The sequence below is a fragment of the Salvelinus namaycush genome, chromosome 4, assembly GCF_016432855.1.
Source record: "Salvelinus namaycush isolate Seneca chromosome 4, SaNama_1.0, whole genome shotgun sequence".
Lineage (NCBI taxonomy): Eukaryota > Metazoa > Chordata > Actinopteri > Salmoniformes > Salmonidae > Salvelinus > Salvelinus namaycush.
In genome coordinates, this window is record NC_052310.1 from 40,058,442 (window position 1) to 40,074,714 (window position 16,273).

The 16,273-nt window shown below is 40.7% G+C and overlaps 1 protein-coding gene across 3 annotated transcripts; it reads left to right on the forward strand.

Moving 5' to 3' along the window:
- The first annotated feature begins 560 nt into the window (after nucleotides 1-560).
- On the forward strand, nucleotides 561-11,466 carry LOC120046523 (ectonucleoside triphosphate diphosphohydrolase 6-like). Of its 3 annotated transcripts, XR_005476819.1 has the most exons (15): nucleotides 561-747; nucleotides 1,152-1,500; nucleotides 2,248-2,324; nucleotides 2,452-2,595; nucleotides 3,370-3,445; nucleotides 5,238-5,273; nucleotides 5,795-5,883; nucleotides 6,517-6,596; nucleotides 8,287-8,351; nucleotides 8,927-9,031; nucleotides 9,184-9,324; nucleotides 9,438-9,494; nucleotides 9,716-9,828; nucleotides 9,963-10,165; nucleotides 11,086-11,466. XR_005476819.1 is itself a non-coding variant. In XM_038991828.1 (14 exons), exons 2-14 carry the CDS (start codon nucleotides 1,212-1,214, stop codon nucleotides 10,044-10,046), a joined length of 1,356 nt encoding a protein of 451 aa, XP_038847756.1. In that variant the 5' UTR covers nucleotides 561-747; nucleotides 1,152-1,211; the 3' UTR covers nucleotides 10,047-10,433. The 3 variants fall into 3 exon arrangements, 2 of the variants coding, with proteins under 2 accessions (XP_038847756.1, XP_038847758.1); XM_038991828.1 differs by lacking the exon at nucleotides 11,086-11,466 and having other exon boundaries at nucleotides 9,963-10,433; XM_038991830.1 differs by lacking the exon at nucleotides 11,086-11,466 and having other exon boundaries at nucleotides 1,152-1,479; nucleotides 9,963-10,433.
- The last annotated feature ends 4,807 nt before the right edge of the window (nucleotides 11,467-16,273 follow it).

Sequence of the window (16,273 nt, forward strand, 5' to 3'; positions counted from 1 at the left end):
ACTTTGATATAAGAAATGCCAACCTTTCAAAAAAACAAACAAAATGTGGTTTCACAAATTGAAGTTGTGATGCAATGTTGTGCAGTCATAGGATATATTTTTCTGTTTATTGTTTCTCATACTGTATAATCGATTCTAATAATGTATAAGGGGTGTTGTTTTTGTTTTCTCACAGACAAATGATTTGCTTTCCATAATACGTTAGCCTACTTCTGAAGTTGTGTGGTTTCACTAGGTAGGTAGTTTAACAAAATCTGGACTAAATAATTGTCAGAATTATGGTCACAGTGGATTTGGGTAGTGCCAACCTTCAGTACTGGAAATAATCTTGCCACTTTTAATTTGCCAGATAATGTACAAACCACTTTTGAGCCTATGTATAAACTATTTGGTATTTTGCCGGGTTAATTTGCTAGTCGGAACAAGGAAACTCGAAAATGTCGGACTTGTTAAATGGATGCAGTTATACACGTGCCGCATTCAACCAGTCAGCAAGTCGGACATTTCTGAGTTTTCTAATTCCGACTAGTTCGTGAACGCGGCATTTTTTTCACACGTCATCACTAAAACACACACTAATGTAATCAAACAGAGACTTGGATTGGGTAGAGGTCCGAGCAACAAGCGAATTAATTATTTGACATGAGTTTTCAAACTATCGTCCCAGATAGGAACAGCGAAAATGCGAATGGAATCAGAATAAGTAGCTAGCTAGCTATTTATGCTACACGCATAGGATTTGCTCTCGTAAGTTGTCTTCAATATTAGCAAGCCAGGAACAAAGCCAGTTAGCTATCTGCTACACTAGCTAACGTTAGTAAATGTTGTTTGTCTCTTACTGTACTAGAATACAGTGACAGCTAGCCTGCCAGTATTTACACTATCCTACATAAGATTTCATGCTAGCAATTCAAAAGGGAGAACAATAGAGTACCTAGAAGTGTACGTTAGTTAGTCACTAAAGCAATTAGCTAGCTTATTTAGCTAGTACTGAAACAGTGTTTTATAGCTAGTGGCGCTGGTGTTGAAAAACTTGAAATTATGTATACAAGTAACGTTAACTAGCTAAACTTTGGTGACCCCTGTGATTGTCACCTTTCTAACAGCCCTCTATCAGATCGCTAACTGCTGTATGTCTGTTTCATTTCCAGGACGAACGGCCTTCAGTTCTGTATGGAACTGCAGAATGTGCCTTACACACACCAGTCACCATGAGGTTACCAAAGTTGGCCAGTGTTTTTGTCTTCTTTGGCTGCCTGGCAGCTTACCTGATGTTTGTTAAGCGCCACTATGATGGTGTAAGGCCAGCCATCTCCAAAATGCCACCTCACTTCCCACACAGATTGGGCTTGTCGGGCAGTCCCAACAGACCGACCACCTCAGAAGTGGTCAGCGGACGTTTCCAGTATGGCGTTATGTTTGATGCTGGGAGCACAGGGACAAGGATCCATGTCTTCAAGTTTCAACTGGAGGACAACGGTACAGTACACGTGTGCAGAGGTAGAAAAGACCGTATGAATGTAGATATGTTACCTCCATACCTCTGAACCCAAAATTAAAATGTCTCTATTCCATCCATTAATGGACTTGTTTTGGTGAATAGTATTATGAATAGCATCTGCAAATGAAGTTGACCAAAATGGATCAATTAAATGTAGCTCTCTGCATTGCTTTTAGAATTTGTAATCTATGTGTGGCAGCAAAAGTATTAATTACAGATTTGAATCCATGTGAGATATGTAAGGCTTTCAGGCTTAATTTGTTTTATGTGCCTCATATTAGGCTTACGCTGCCCCATACCAGGAATCCCCCCAAAAAGTTACTGTAAAGCATCGCCAAATGGCCTAGTTATCGCATTTATTTCAACATTAAGCTAAATAATTTAAGTGCTGTTTTGGCTTTATTGTTAAACCAATGATTGTTATATTCTAATGGCTACCAAGCACCTGCTATTTATGTTGAAATAGCCCTCATTGTTTTTCACAAACACACAACATGTCAAGTAGAGGTTCACAGAAGCAATGTAGAAATTCTGACAAGATAGAACAAGTCAATTGTTATGGCAGTGTTATATAGGCTACTTTATTATATCACTCTGCTTGCCATGGGTTTTCTGCTTTGGTGGTAACTATTAGCATTACTCAAATCTACATTAGCACCCTACAATTCTATTTCAATTGTGAATTAAATGTCAACTGTATTTCACTGCAACGGGCTTCATGCTATTTGTTCTGTCTTTTTCTACAGAGGCTCCTAAATTGGCACATGAAACATTCAGAGCAATAAAACCAGGTTTATCTGCATATGCTGATGACCCAGAAAAGGTTACCGACTTCATATATCTATTTGAAAAGAACAGTCAAGATACTCCTAAATGTAGACCATCTCTTATTGCACTGACATTATCTTTAGAAATCAGATCTCTTGGTTCCACTGTGGTTTGTTTCTTAGTGTAAAGAAGGGATCCTGGAGCTGTTGGCTGTGGCCCAAGGCAGCATTCCCTCCTCTGTATGGAGCAGCACTCCTCTGGTCCTCAAGGCCACTGCAGGCCTCCGTCTTTTGCCTGGGGAGAAGGCCACACACCTACTGGACAGGGTGAGCCTTTCACCACTGGCCAATGTCTGTGGACTCACTGCGTAGATAGATTGCCATACCACAAACGCTGCACAGTTCCCACTCTCTCACCTTGTGGAGTTAGCATTTCCGTTAGCTGTTTTGTTACATTTCACCCCGATTTCGGATTTTACATTGGAAAAAGACAAGAGTTGTGCTGGGAAAAGCATGTAGGTTGGCAGCGGTCGAATAATGAGTTGCCCACTTACAAATGAGCTAGGCTATGTAATTGCATAACTTGTCTAAATTTACCCCATACTGTTGGTGGTCCTCCTGGTACAGTAATACCATCAGCTGAAAGCACTTAATGACATGAATGAGTTGCATAAGTGACCTCTTGTGCGCTTGTTTGATCACCTGTCAGTGTTCCAGGTCCTCCACGCCTTTCACAGATCCTCCTCCCCGCCTCTTTTTTTTCCTCTCTCCATTTAATAGCCTATGACAGGTTCACCTAAGGACTACACACCCTAAACCTGTTTAGTTTGTAGTTGAACTGTTACGTGGCCAAGTGTTACCACACCCAACCCCTTTTTACAACAACGAGAGGTGTGAATTGAATGCACGTCATCCTTGTCCTAAAGATGCATAAATGTGCCATCTATACAGCTCGTGAATAGTAGTATTTATATATTGCAAAGTTGATTTCATGCAGGTATTACCTTATAGAAAGAATCGTGTCATGTACATGAAGTATGTATGTGGAAAACAGCTTCCAAACATGGTTGAGGAAGAACTGACCTTAAGCTTTCTATCTAGGTGAGGGAGGTGTTTGGGGAGTCTCCATTCCTGTCCAGAGGGGACAGTGTGTCCATAATGGATGGCACTGATGAAGGTATGTCTGGCCCTCACCCACCTGTAGTTTCACAAAACACGTCCTTCCTGTGCAGGTGTTTCTAGTGTCGTACTGTGGGACTCACATTTTTGTATACAATCAAAAATTTTTTTTTTATAGACGCAAGATTCCCCCTTAATCCAATTAGAATTCAATGTTTTTACACTGCACCCATTTGGGTCTTAGTGAAGCAATTTTTCCATGGCCTTGCCAATTTATGGACATTAAAAAAAAAAAAATCCTGTGACTTTTTGATGTAGATAATTTTTTTCTCATTTGATAGTTCTTCTAATTCATAACAATTTCTAGATGTTCTTTCATCTAGCATGAAGAATTGGCATTAATAGAGGTAACAGAAGTTATCACAGGACTGGATCCTTGGGATCACTGATTAGGATGTTTCCGTACAGTGTTGCATTGACTCAGAGAGCTAGAGAGGTCACTCAGTTTTACCCTGCCCTGAATTATCCAATGCACACAGGCATTTAGCGGATTATGGAAAAAAGCTAATTAAATGTGTCAATCTCCGCTTTAACCTCCATGACTAATTACAGCAAAACTTTTGACAGGAGTGCAGAATTAATACAATTTGTAAATAATGTAGTTGGGACTGGACTGGAGCCCTCTGTGTCCAGTGGAGTGGCCTAGATGGTAGAGGCCCTCTCTGGTCCATTACTGGCTTGTTTGAGCAACATCAAGCTGTTTGGTGACAGGCTATGTTTCTGTGGCTACTAGGTTCTGGTCCTTTGGCCTGGTATTGACCATTCAATTCTCTGCAATTACTGTGGGCATTGACGCTTTAATAGGATTGTTATATTGAAATAAGATATACATTTGTGTTTTCTGTTGAAAGGCATGTTTGGTATAGGCACAAAAGCAGTACATCAAATATTTTAAATCCAATCCTTTTAAAGTAGTTTATACAAGCAATTATGGGCATGTAGGATAATGTTCCGTTTAATCTCTGCAAACCGAATATCCTCCATTTGATTTCTGAGACTGAAAATGTTGTCTTCTTCCCCAAGTCTATCAGCTTGTTACAGTGGAGGTGACCTGACCCTTGGAAAATACCTTTTATGATTACTGAATTAACTTTGAAGTTCACGTTTTTGTGCCTAATGGATAAATTCCTCTGGCGTCATTGCTGAGCCGTAACGCTAAACTCCCGCTCGATCCATAACCGGATTTCACCGCCTTATTATCAGTTCGATTTTTGCCACTCTTGCCGCAGACGCTAATCCAAGTGGAGATTACACATGCTTCTCTGAATCGAACAGACTTATAAAAGAATCTAAGTGGTATTTGAGGGAGGACGGAGGGATAAAGTGGACAAAGTGTATGGTAGCTAAGCGGCAGTGTTTTGGTCATAATGACTACTAGCGCAGCAGTCTTTTTGAAGTTGTTTGTTTGTAAATGTCAATTGCTTCTCGACATCCTACTGTAAGAGTTTTATCCTAAAGCTCCTATGATATAGTTCTGAGTCCAAAAACTAGGAAAGGGTCATTACAGGATTGTTAAAGGCACTAATGCACGCAATGGAGTCCTACTCACTGAGTGCAAACATAATGTAATGCCATAATGTATATAGCATAATCTCATTTGACCTAAATAGTTGACCCCTAAGCACTGTTGCATGACTAACTTTAAAAGGTTAGACATTTTCTATATTGTTTTTTTTTTGTTTAAAGGATTTCAGTACAAACTATGTAACCATGTTATACATGTATTATGAAGGATTGAGTAAGAGGGATGAGGTAATCACCATCTCTTTTCTTTTACCCCTCCCTCACAGGGATCTCTGCTTGGATCACTGTCAACTTCCTCACAGGTGAGATGCTTTCAAACTTTGTTTACTGTCAGTTGCTAATGGCATAGATAGCATTGGTAAGGATCGATATAGAGTAAGCTCTGAGATTATAGGTGTACCAGATGTAAGAGAGAATATATTCCAGTGGGAATGTGACCATCTATACTAGGGATGTGCATCTTTCCCTTTCAAGACGATTTGATACGTATCTAGATACATGGGATACGATACTGGAGCGATATGTTTTAGTTTGGAACGATTCGGTGAACTAAAGGCCAAGACGTCCTGTACTGACCCTACCACCCTCACCCTCAGGGGCCCTGGCCCCAAGCTCAATGTTCAGAACAGGCTTAGTGCTGGTACATAAACAGAACACCAGCTAAATAGATTAATCTGGACAAGAAATGTTGATTACCTGTTATTGGATTAGCCTAGCGCTGCATCCCCAGTTCCTCCTTGGTGACCACACTGGCACGCCCCCCCCCCCCCCCCGACCCGCTCTTTCTCCCCTTCTCTCTCTCCTCCTCTCGCTCTCTCTGCAGGGGGTCTCCATGGCTCTGGCACACCCACTGTGGGGATGCTGGATTTGGGAGGGGGGTCCACCCAGATCACCTTCTCCCCCCAGGATGAGGTACAATAAGGCGACTGTGTTTGATAGGGGATGTACATGCCCGTACACACACACACACACACACACACACACACACACACACACACACACACACACACACACACACACACACACACACACACACAGTAGATAATGAAGCCAGATCTCTTCTCTAAAGCAACACAAACTACCGGGATGTCCTCTCATCTTAGGGCTTAATCAGCAAATGCCACGCTAATCCGAAAAGGCTGGTAAATAAACGTTGTTGGACATTAGGTTGGAGGGGGATTTCTTGTTCCTTAACTAGGTCAGGCCTTGTACGCGAGGGATTGAGGACCAATTTACCATGTCATTACACTGCTTTTCAAAGAGTTTAAACTCTCCCGGCAAGCCGTTCACGCCGTAGGGGTGAAATTGGTTTTGCAGATTGCGGCAGTTTTTTTTTTCTTTCTTCTTATTGAGTAGATCCTTTTTGTCGGTTTGATGTCAAACAGCACAGTGTGATGTTTGTATAAGCTCTAGCTGGTCACCCAGGAATTGGGGTTCATATAAGAAAGCATGTACCATTCTGACGTTTTTAAATCTAGAAATGTTTTGTTTGCAAATGTGTAAAGCCACACAATTGTATGTTTTGCATCTTTTCTTTCTCTCCAGAAAACCATCCAGACCTCACCCATCAACTACATTACATCATTTCAGATGTTCAACAGCACCCACACACTCTACTCACACAGGTACTATCGTGCACTATGTTTAGACGGATAATTGGGCTCTTTGGAAAGCCCTCCTCCCTCTTTATGTTAAACCTACGGTGTGGTGCATCCAGCTGCAAAAGGCTATATTATTGCAACTGTCATATATTTTTATTGAAATGATTCCTACCATTTTATTTTTTGTTTGCATGGAGTTTTAAGATGAAAGCTGTAGCACATGTATATGGCAGTATATATATATATATATATATATATATATATGCTCAAGTACACTCTTCCATTTTTGGCTTAATAATATCTTATACTAAGGCTAAGTGCTAAAGCAGCTTTGGTGGGACATTTACAGTGGGTATCATAAGTATTAACCTTCCTTGGATTTTTTTCATCTTTTTTTGTGTGTTTGGGATCATGGCTAGACAGCAATTTTTGCCATAGATTTTCAAACGGATTTAAGTCAAAACTGTAACTTGCCGTTATTGTTCTGCTAAAAGGTGAATTCCTCTCCCAGTGTCTGGTGTAAAGCAGGTTTTCTAGGACTTTGCCTGTGCTTAGCTCCATCCCGTTTCTTTTTATCCTGAACAACTCTTTGCCGATGTCAAGCATACCCATATCATGATGCAGCCACCACCATGCTTGAAAAGGAGACAGTTACTCAATGACGTGTTGTTGGATTTGCTCCAGAAGGTTTTGCATTTTGGCCAGAACGTGTATGCCTCTGCTGTGTTTTTTTTTTTGAGTATTACTTTAGTGCTTTGTTGCATACATATGCATGTTTTGGAATATTTGTATTCTTTTTACACTCATTTAAGTCATTATTGTGGAGTCTCTACAATGTTGATCCATCCTCAGTTTTCTCCCATCACAGCCATTGAACTCCGTAGCTGTTTTAAAATCACCAATGGCCTCATGGTGACATCCCTGAGCAGTGTCCTTTCTGTCCTGCAGTTCAGTTCAGAAGGACGACTGTGTCTTTGATGTCTGGTTGGTTTATTACAACATCCACAGCGTAATTAACTTGACCATGCTTAAAGAGATATTCGATGTCTGATGTGTTATTGTTACCCATCTACCAATCACTGCCCTTCTTTGAGGCTTTTGAACAGCTCCCTGGTCTTTGTAGTTCTGTACTTGAATTTCAATACTTGACCGAGGGACGTCACGGGTGTTATATGTATGGGAGACAAAGGAAGGGGTAGTCATAAAGTTATGTCAACTCATATTATTTCACAGAGTGAGTCCATGTAACTTATGTGGGGTTTTTTATAACAATTTTTTTATACCATATTTTACTCCTGAACTAATTTTGACTTGTCTAAACAAAGGGGTGAACTTACTATTTTTATTAATTTGTAGAATTTTTTTCTTACTTTGACATTAATAGTTATGTGTAGATCAATGACAATTAAATCTATTTCAATCCCAACCACAAAATGTGAAAAACTCCAATGGGGTGAATACTTATGGTACATACTGTAGTTTAGTATTTGGCACTGTGGAGGGCCCTACCTGCTTTTCTGAAATGCAGCCCTTTCTGTGCTGTTGTTCAGAGAGTGAAACAGGTTTATTCTTTCTGTCCTCAGGTTAGTGTATGACCCTGCTACGTTTTTTGGCATGTTGCACAAACTGTATGACTACACACACTCTGACACACCTCTCTCACGCTCTTATTTCTGTGTATCAGCGACTGATTCTGCTTTCTTTTTTTCCACAGCTACCTTGGTCTAGGCTTGATGTCGGCAAGACTAGCTATCTTGGGAGGAATCGAGGGACAGCCTTGTATGTGGTTTTTCAATTTGCTTTCATCGTTGACTTTTAAAGACCCTCCCCGTCCTGATAAATAAGCCATTATCTAATCTTTTAATAACATGGACCAAGATTAATTCCTTGCATGCCAGCTGTTGCTGTGATTTAGTTGATGCCTGGCTTTAAGAACTGCCATCAGTCGAATGCCCCGGATGCAGTTCTCCATGGGGATTTTCATTTTATACACTTGAATTTTAATCAGATTTCTTTGATACATTTGTTTGTTGTATAATCTATTTATTCTCAATGTTCCCTCAATTTATTTTTGGTTATAGGGTTGCTTTAGTGTGCCACCAGATGTCGGCCAATAGTCATAAAACCTGTTGGAGCACAGCAATTTCAGATGCTGTGTCCCCTTACAGCTTTATACTTGTTCGGCCAACAATTTCCACAATGACAACCCCACTTTAGTTCGTTGTTTATTTTTTTGTAAAATGTAGCCTTCTCCAGCCATAGCTTTCAAATATATCCCGCCTGTGTACCAAAACATGAGTTATGCTGGTCAGGCCAAAATTCAATGTGCATTCTCTCTGTTCTATTTTCAACAGTAGAGGGCGCCAGCACCGAGCTAGTAAGCCCCTGCTTAGCCCCGGAATACTCTGGCCAATGGGAACATGCAGAAGTTCTGTATACTGTGAAGGGCCAGAAGGCAGGTACGGTAAAAAGAGATTAATAACTAACTTAAAATGAATATTACTAACGCTAAGTACCAATTGTTACGTCAGTTGATGAACAATTAATTGCCTGTCAGATCGTGACTGATCTGACCAATTTTTGTGTATAAACAGTTTTGTTTCTGTTTCAGGAGAGCCCATTTATGAGTCATGCCTTAGGAAAGTGGAGAAGATGCTGTACAGAAAGGTGACGAAGGCAGGGGAAGCCAAAGATATGGAATTCTATGCCTTTTCCTACTACTATGACAGAGCTGTGGATCTGGGTGCTATTGGTAGGAACCCTACCTGCCTTTTGCCACAAATGAATATGCTGCCCAGTTTTCTATAATGATATCTTAATTTAGTAACTGAATGTAGTTCTATTCTAATCACCCCACTAACTCAGATGAGAAAACAGGAGGGACTATAAAAGTCAGCGACTACATTGATGCTGCCAAGAGAGGTAAGACGGCGCCCTCATGCTGCAGTTTTGTGTACTGTATGTGGTTCACTGCCACCAAACTGAATTTTGAGTAGAACATGACTTATCCCTATTCATCAACGTTTCAGCATTCACACATTTTAATGAATAAGTCATCCCAAGTTCTATTGGAATGTATTGAATACTTGCAAGAACTCAGCATATAGTATGCTGATTTACAAGCATGTCTTGCTTTCTCGCAGTGTGCAACGGAATGCCGGTTACTTCAGGAGAGAATCCTTTCCTTTGTCTGGATCTGACCTACATCTCTGGGATGCTGCAAGAGCTTGGTTTTCCCAGAGATAAAGTATTTAAGGTAAGAACCAAATGCAAATAAAAGCCATTTATCATTCATTCGAAATCAACTGTGACGGTGTCGCACTGAGGCTGTGCATTTCCATGGGTCTGCATCGGACGGCCAAAGACAGAACTGTGTGTGTGTGTTTTCAGCTGGCGAGGAAGATTGACGAAGTGGAGACTAGCTGGGCTCTGGGGGCTACTTTCCACTACATCGAGTCCCTCCGCAGTCAGTGAGCTGCCAGTCTCTCCTCTCACTCGCCACTGCCATGACGTGCCAGTGATTCTGTGCTGCAAAGTATGCTCTGGGAAAATGCCCCCCGGTGATTGTACCTGTTCTTAAGTTTGATCAAAATGTGAGTTTATATTACCAGTCACCTTTGGATGTTTTATCTTTTGGCAGGTGTGATTGTTTTGTACTTATAAAGGAATGTTAGTTGTATAGTAATCAAGCACATGGTACTGGTGTATTTTGAAGGAGCATGACCTATTACATATTTGGTATTTTTAAATATAAAGTTGCTGAAATGTAAATGTCTGTACAATTGTATACAGTTCAGAATCATGAACTAAAATATTGAAGGCATATGTATTTTGAATGATAAAACAAATTGAAACAATTTACAGATTCAACACCTTTTATTAGCATATTCTGCTCAGACAAACCATCAAGCCATAGCCTATACCACTGACATTTTGTCACTATAAAATAGAATTGATCTTCAACATGACATTGGGGAGCAGCATATTCCCAGTCTCATAGGAATGCATCACACCACTCGCTCAGGCACTGGGAGCAGGATGTAGCATTCCTGGTGTTGGCTCTGCTAGTGACCTTCAGCCACTCAGTGAACAGCTCCCCGTCGTTCCGCATAGCAGGTGGAAGATCAAAACAATCCTGGTCCTGGGCACCCACAGTGGTGCTCTTTTTTGTTGTTCTTGCCCAGCACTAGCACCTGATTAGCGAATTAGGGGCTTGATTAGTTGAATCAGGTGTGTTGGTGCTACAGGGATAGAACAAACATGTGCATGTAGGATCAGGATTGAGACATCCATAAACTGAAAACACTTGCCCTTTTACAAATGGGGCCTAAAAGTCCCCATTTGCCAAGGCAAACTCAATGCAAACTTGGGAGAGCTGCCCATTTCTGAAAACAAAAAATGCAAATGTAGCCATCTAGTCTTGAATGTATGGAATGTGAAGCGCTGGGTCATCCACAGTATGCTAGTAAAAAGGAACAAATTTACTCACTTTGTCAAAACCTTGCTCCTCCAGGATCTTTCAGACGTCTCCAATTCCCGACAGTGAGTCAGTGCAGTTTATCACCCATCGGTTCAGCAACAAAGTCCCCTGAGAAGCGGTCAACATTTCTACAAGAGACAGCTGTGCAATGATAACCTAGTTGTTTGACTACTAGTCTGTCTACCCTCACTCACCCTAATAACAGATCTAGTTGTGTCTATGAGCCATAGGCCTAAATCTTGCACTTAATATTCCAGTAGGTCTAAACATGTTGAAATAACTAGCAGAGATGTTCACAAGTCTTTGAGGTCGAAGTCAAGTCTTTTAGGGCCAAGTCTAAGTCAAGTTTCAAGTCCCTTTTTGTAATGGCTTTCTGCCTGCTGTGGGTTAGGTCTATAAACCTTGTAAATTATTTGAAGAGACTCCCTTGTGCTTTCTTTCCTACAAGTAAGGACTAATGAACATCAGGCACTATTTATAACAAAATACATGTCCTTTTAAAATGTAGACAGTTTACATTAATAAAAGTAATTGTACCAGATATGAAAAAAAGCAAACATAACATTTTAAAGTGCATGGTATTTTGTGGCAGACCAGTCTATATTTCACTTAATTCTGTCGCACAAACAGAACATCTGTAGGTGAGGGAAGATACATGACAAGTATGAATGTAAACCAAAATGACTGACAACTGTTCAATAACTGCACTACTAAAGTGTCCTATATATCAAACGTAATGACCTTTATCCCTAAAATATACTTCCTGACCTGGACCCTGAACAGAAATACAACTTCCTGTAACAAGTAGCGAATTACATCCTGCGCCCTAAGACAGGTTACGTTTCAGAAAGATCAAGTTTGCACGGAGCCTGGCACAATGAGGGTGCATGATGAGGCCTCCGTGACCAAACACTCCCTCCACTGGGGCACTGGTGGCAGGCACAGCCAACACTGTCATTGCTATCTGCTTGAGCCTTGGAAAGTCTTTTGCATGTATACTCCAAAAATCCAAGCAATCAGCTTAATTTTCATCAGAAGATACTTGAATTTAGCAAATCTCTGCTCTGACAATTACTTTGTCTCCTTTCTTCTTGCTGATCTTGTTGCGGTAGCCAGAGAACAGTCTGGAGCTTTTGGCAGGTGGTGGTGGTTGTTCTTCTCCACTACTACTCTCTAACAGTGATGCATTGTACCTACCAATCACACTCTCCTTCAATTCAGCTTGATCTTCATATGGTATGGGGAGGGCATCATGATCAAGCCAGAACAGGCAGAAAGATGGGTCCAGCAGTGCAGCCATTATGTATACATTGTCACCAAATGGAAGTGTTGTTGTCTGTTCATCCGAGTGCTCCATTCTGACATTCACAAACAACCCCTGGAATCGGCGTTTGAGTGACTGCTGCAGTGCTTTTACTAGACTGACTAGGTGACGACTTGTGCTCAGTATACTTTGCAGATGATAGTTGAGTGACAGTACACAAGGAAGGGCAGCACTGAGTCACCACTTTCTCCCCCTGAGTAAGGGCGGTGGCCTGGACAAAAGGGTCCAAAATGTCCACTAGCTCCAATAGCTGGCTCCATTCCCCTGGTGATAAGCAGAGCTCAGCTTCAAAATGCTTATTTCAGACCACAGGTAGTATGTAGTAAGCTGCAAAGTTTAGTTACTGTTGGAGGATGATAGGGCGGCAGGTAGCCTAGTGGTTGGAGCATTGGGCCAGTAACCAGCTGACAAGGTAAAAATGTGTCGTTCTGAACAAGGCAGTTAACCCACTGTTCCTAGGACGTCATTGTAAATAAAAATTTGTTCTTAACTGACTTGTTGTCCTTTTTAGTTGTCTGTGAGGTGCCGTCGATCCTCAACTTCAACCTGGGCAAACGTCCCACCATAAAGAATGAAGTTACAAGGAAAGAGATGGAAAGCAGAATTGAGGGCCCCAAAAAGTTATTGAAATCTGTCCAGCATACACAGAACAGAAATATAAATGCAACATGTAAAGTGTTGGTCCCATGTTTCATGAGCTAAAATAAAAGATCACTGAAATTTTCCATACACAAAAAATGTATTTCTCAAATTTTGTACACATATGTGTTTATATCCCTGTTAGTGAGCGTTTGTCCTTTACCAAGATAATACATCCACCGTGCAGGTGTAGCATATCAAGAAGCTGATTAAACAGCTCATGATCATTACACAGGTGCACTTTGTGCTGGGGACAATAAAAGGCCACTTTTTTGTTACAAAACAATGCCACAGATGTCTCAAGTTTTTTTTTTTTTCCCCTTTTCGTAATATCCAATTGGTAGTTACAGGCTTGTTCCATCCCTACGGACTTGGGAGAGGTAAAGGTTGAGAGCCATGCACCCTTCAAAACACGACCCTGCCAAGCGGCACTGCTTCTTGACACACAGGTTGCTTAACTCGGAAGCCAGCCGCACCAATGTGTCGTAGGAAACACCGTCCAGCTGGCGACCGGAGTCAGCTTGCAGGCGCCCGGCCCGCCACAAGGAGTCACTAGAGCGCGATGGGACAAGGAAATCCCAGCTGGCCAAACCCTCCCCTAACTGCGATGCAGTGCCTTAGACCGCTGCTCCACTTGGGACGCCCGATGTCTCAAGTTGAGGGAGCGTGCAATTGGCATGCTGACTGCAGTAATGTCCACCAGAGCGGTTGCCAGAGATGTGAATGTTCATAAGCCGCCTCCAACGTCATTTTAAAGAATTTGGCAGTATGTCCAACCAGCCACACAACCGCAGACCACGTGTAACCACGCCAGCCCAGGACCTCCACATCCGACTTCTTCACCTGCGGGATCGTCTGAGACCAGCCACCCGGACAGCTGATGAAACTGAGGAATATTTATGTCTGTAATAAAGCTCTTGTGGGATGAGCGGGTGTATTAAGAAGTGTGGCTTGTCCTATGAGGAACAAAAAAAAATATTCCTCACAGAATGGAAGTCACTCACCCCTCTTGCTTCTGTAGAGGGCTCGCAGAAATTATTAACACCATTCATTTGGAAAATATTCATTTTTTTCAGGACTAACTGCTCCAGCAGATTTCTCAAGATTTGGGGTCCGTTTCTGGCAGTGTTGTAAATTACTTAAGTAAAAATACTTTAAAGTACTACTTAAGTTGTTTTTTGAGGTATCTGTCCTCTACTATTTATGTTTTTGACTACTTTTACTTTACTACATTCCTTAAGAAAATATTGTACTTTTTATTCCATACATTTTCCTTGACACCCAAAAGTACTCATTACAATTTGAATACTTAGCAGGACAGGAAAACAGTCAAATTCAAGCACTTATCAACTGAACATCCCTGGTCATCCCTACTGCCTCTGATCTGGCAGACTCACTAAACACACATGCTTCGTTTGTAAATGATGTCTGAATGTTGGAGTGTGCCGTGGCTTTCCGTAAATTAAAAAAACTAGAAAATGGTGCCATCTGGTTTGCTTAATATAAGGAATTTGAAATGATTTTAAACCAAATACTTTTAGACATTTAGTCTAGTAGAATTTTACTGGGTGACTTTTACTTGAGACATTTTCGATTAAAGGTATTTTTACTTTTACTCAAGTATGACAGTTGGGTACTTTTTCCACAAAGCTTATTGTTGCAACTGTCATTGTTGCTCTATTCTTGGCCCATGTCTTGCTTAAGCAATACTTAATTTCATATGTCTGGCAGCTGTTTTTTTGTTATTTTTTTGTGTGCTTTTGTTCTGTACTAAATTGCAAAAGAAAATCCTTTTAAATAAAATTATGTTTTTTGTTTTTTTAAAGAAGCGTGGCTTGGCGGGTCATGTTTCGGAGAATGCATGGCTCAACCTTCGCCTCCGGGAGTTGCAGCGATGAGACAAGATCGTATCATGAAATTGGGGAGAAAAAAGGTGTAAAAATTACACACAAAAAAGCCTTTTTAATTTCCAAATCATGTCCAATCAACTCAATTTACCACAGGTGGACTCCAATCAAGTTGTAGAAACAAGGATGATCAATGGAAACAGGATGCACCTGAGCTCAATTTCGAGTCGCATACTGTAACAAGGGGTCTGAATACTTACGTAAATAAGGTATCTGTTTTTTATTTTTAATACATTTGCTAAAATGTCTAAAAACCTGTTTTTGCTTTGTCATTGTGGGGTATTGTGTGTAGATTGCAGAGGACATTTTTTAAAGTTAATCCATTTTTTGAATAAGGCTGTAACATAGGAAAATTTGGAAAAAGTCAAGGGGTCTGAATACTTTCCGAAGGCACTGTATGTAGGTCCGAATCTGCTGAGTTAATGTATGCGCTTTAGAATGTTTAAATCTCAGTTTAATTTTACAATTTGTGTAGCATTAGCCACTATCGGGAACAACCGTCAGTAACCCACATACCTTTTATAACTGTCCCTTTAGTGTTAGTTTCCTTCAATTTGTAGCCTACATTTTGCATCATTCCATTCAATTCCGGTTACCTTTCTTTCCTCGGTCACATCCATGTAGTAGTTCCTGAGGGTAGCTAGCATTAGTGGATCATATTAGGCTAACATTTTGGGACATGTAGCCTATTTGAATCATTATGGAACTCAGTCCACACATAGCAGTTTAAACCTGGAGCACGGTTCACAATGACTGGACCGTTGTCATACAGTTCCATGATTAATGAGGATTAGGATAGATTAATTGGACTATTGTTCAACCCCTATTGTACACTTTTCCCCCCCATGGATTGAACTTGAATGTCAACTTTCAGGATGAACCAAACCACTATTTTGATTCCTCAATATATTTTGTGTGTAAAGGCTCTCCAAACCTGTTTTTATGATTCATACATATTTTCCTAACCCTAATATTTGCCTAAATAATCTACAAGATTAAAAAAATGTAATCTACCAATTAGTGCTGAAACGGAGACGAATATGCATACATTTAAATGGATTTCTTTCATTGATCACTATATTCTGAACCCATTTTCTATACATATTCTAGTGAATCTGTCGACAAAATTCGAATTAAAGGTACACCGTATTTAAAGGGACGGCTTAAAATAAATGTACTGAAAACCCAATTGAATGAAAACGCCACAAATCTGTTGGACAGCTAGTGGGAGGGTTTCAGAGGTTGAAATACATTTATTCAGTGCTTGCAAGGCATTACGCGCCTGCATTAGGTAAGTCTGAATACCAACTACTGAGAAGTGCCTAGAAAAGGCGTACATTTCCTAAATCTG

Coding starts and splice junctions, on each gene's coding strand:
- LOC120046523 (XM_038991828.1), top strand. CDS start 1,212: ATGAGGTTACCAAAGTTGGCCAGTGTTTTTGTCTTCTTTGGCTGCCTG. Junction 2,596..3,369: donor CCACACACCTACTGGACAGG/GTGAGCCTTTCA, acceptor CTTTCTATCTAG/GTGAGGGAGGTGTTTGGGGA. Junction 9,032..9,183: donor TGTGAAGGGCCAGAAGGCAG/GTACGGTAAAAA, acceptor TTTCTGTTTCAG/GAGAGCCCATTTATGAGTCA.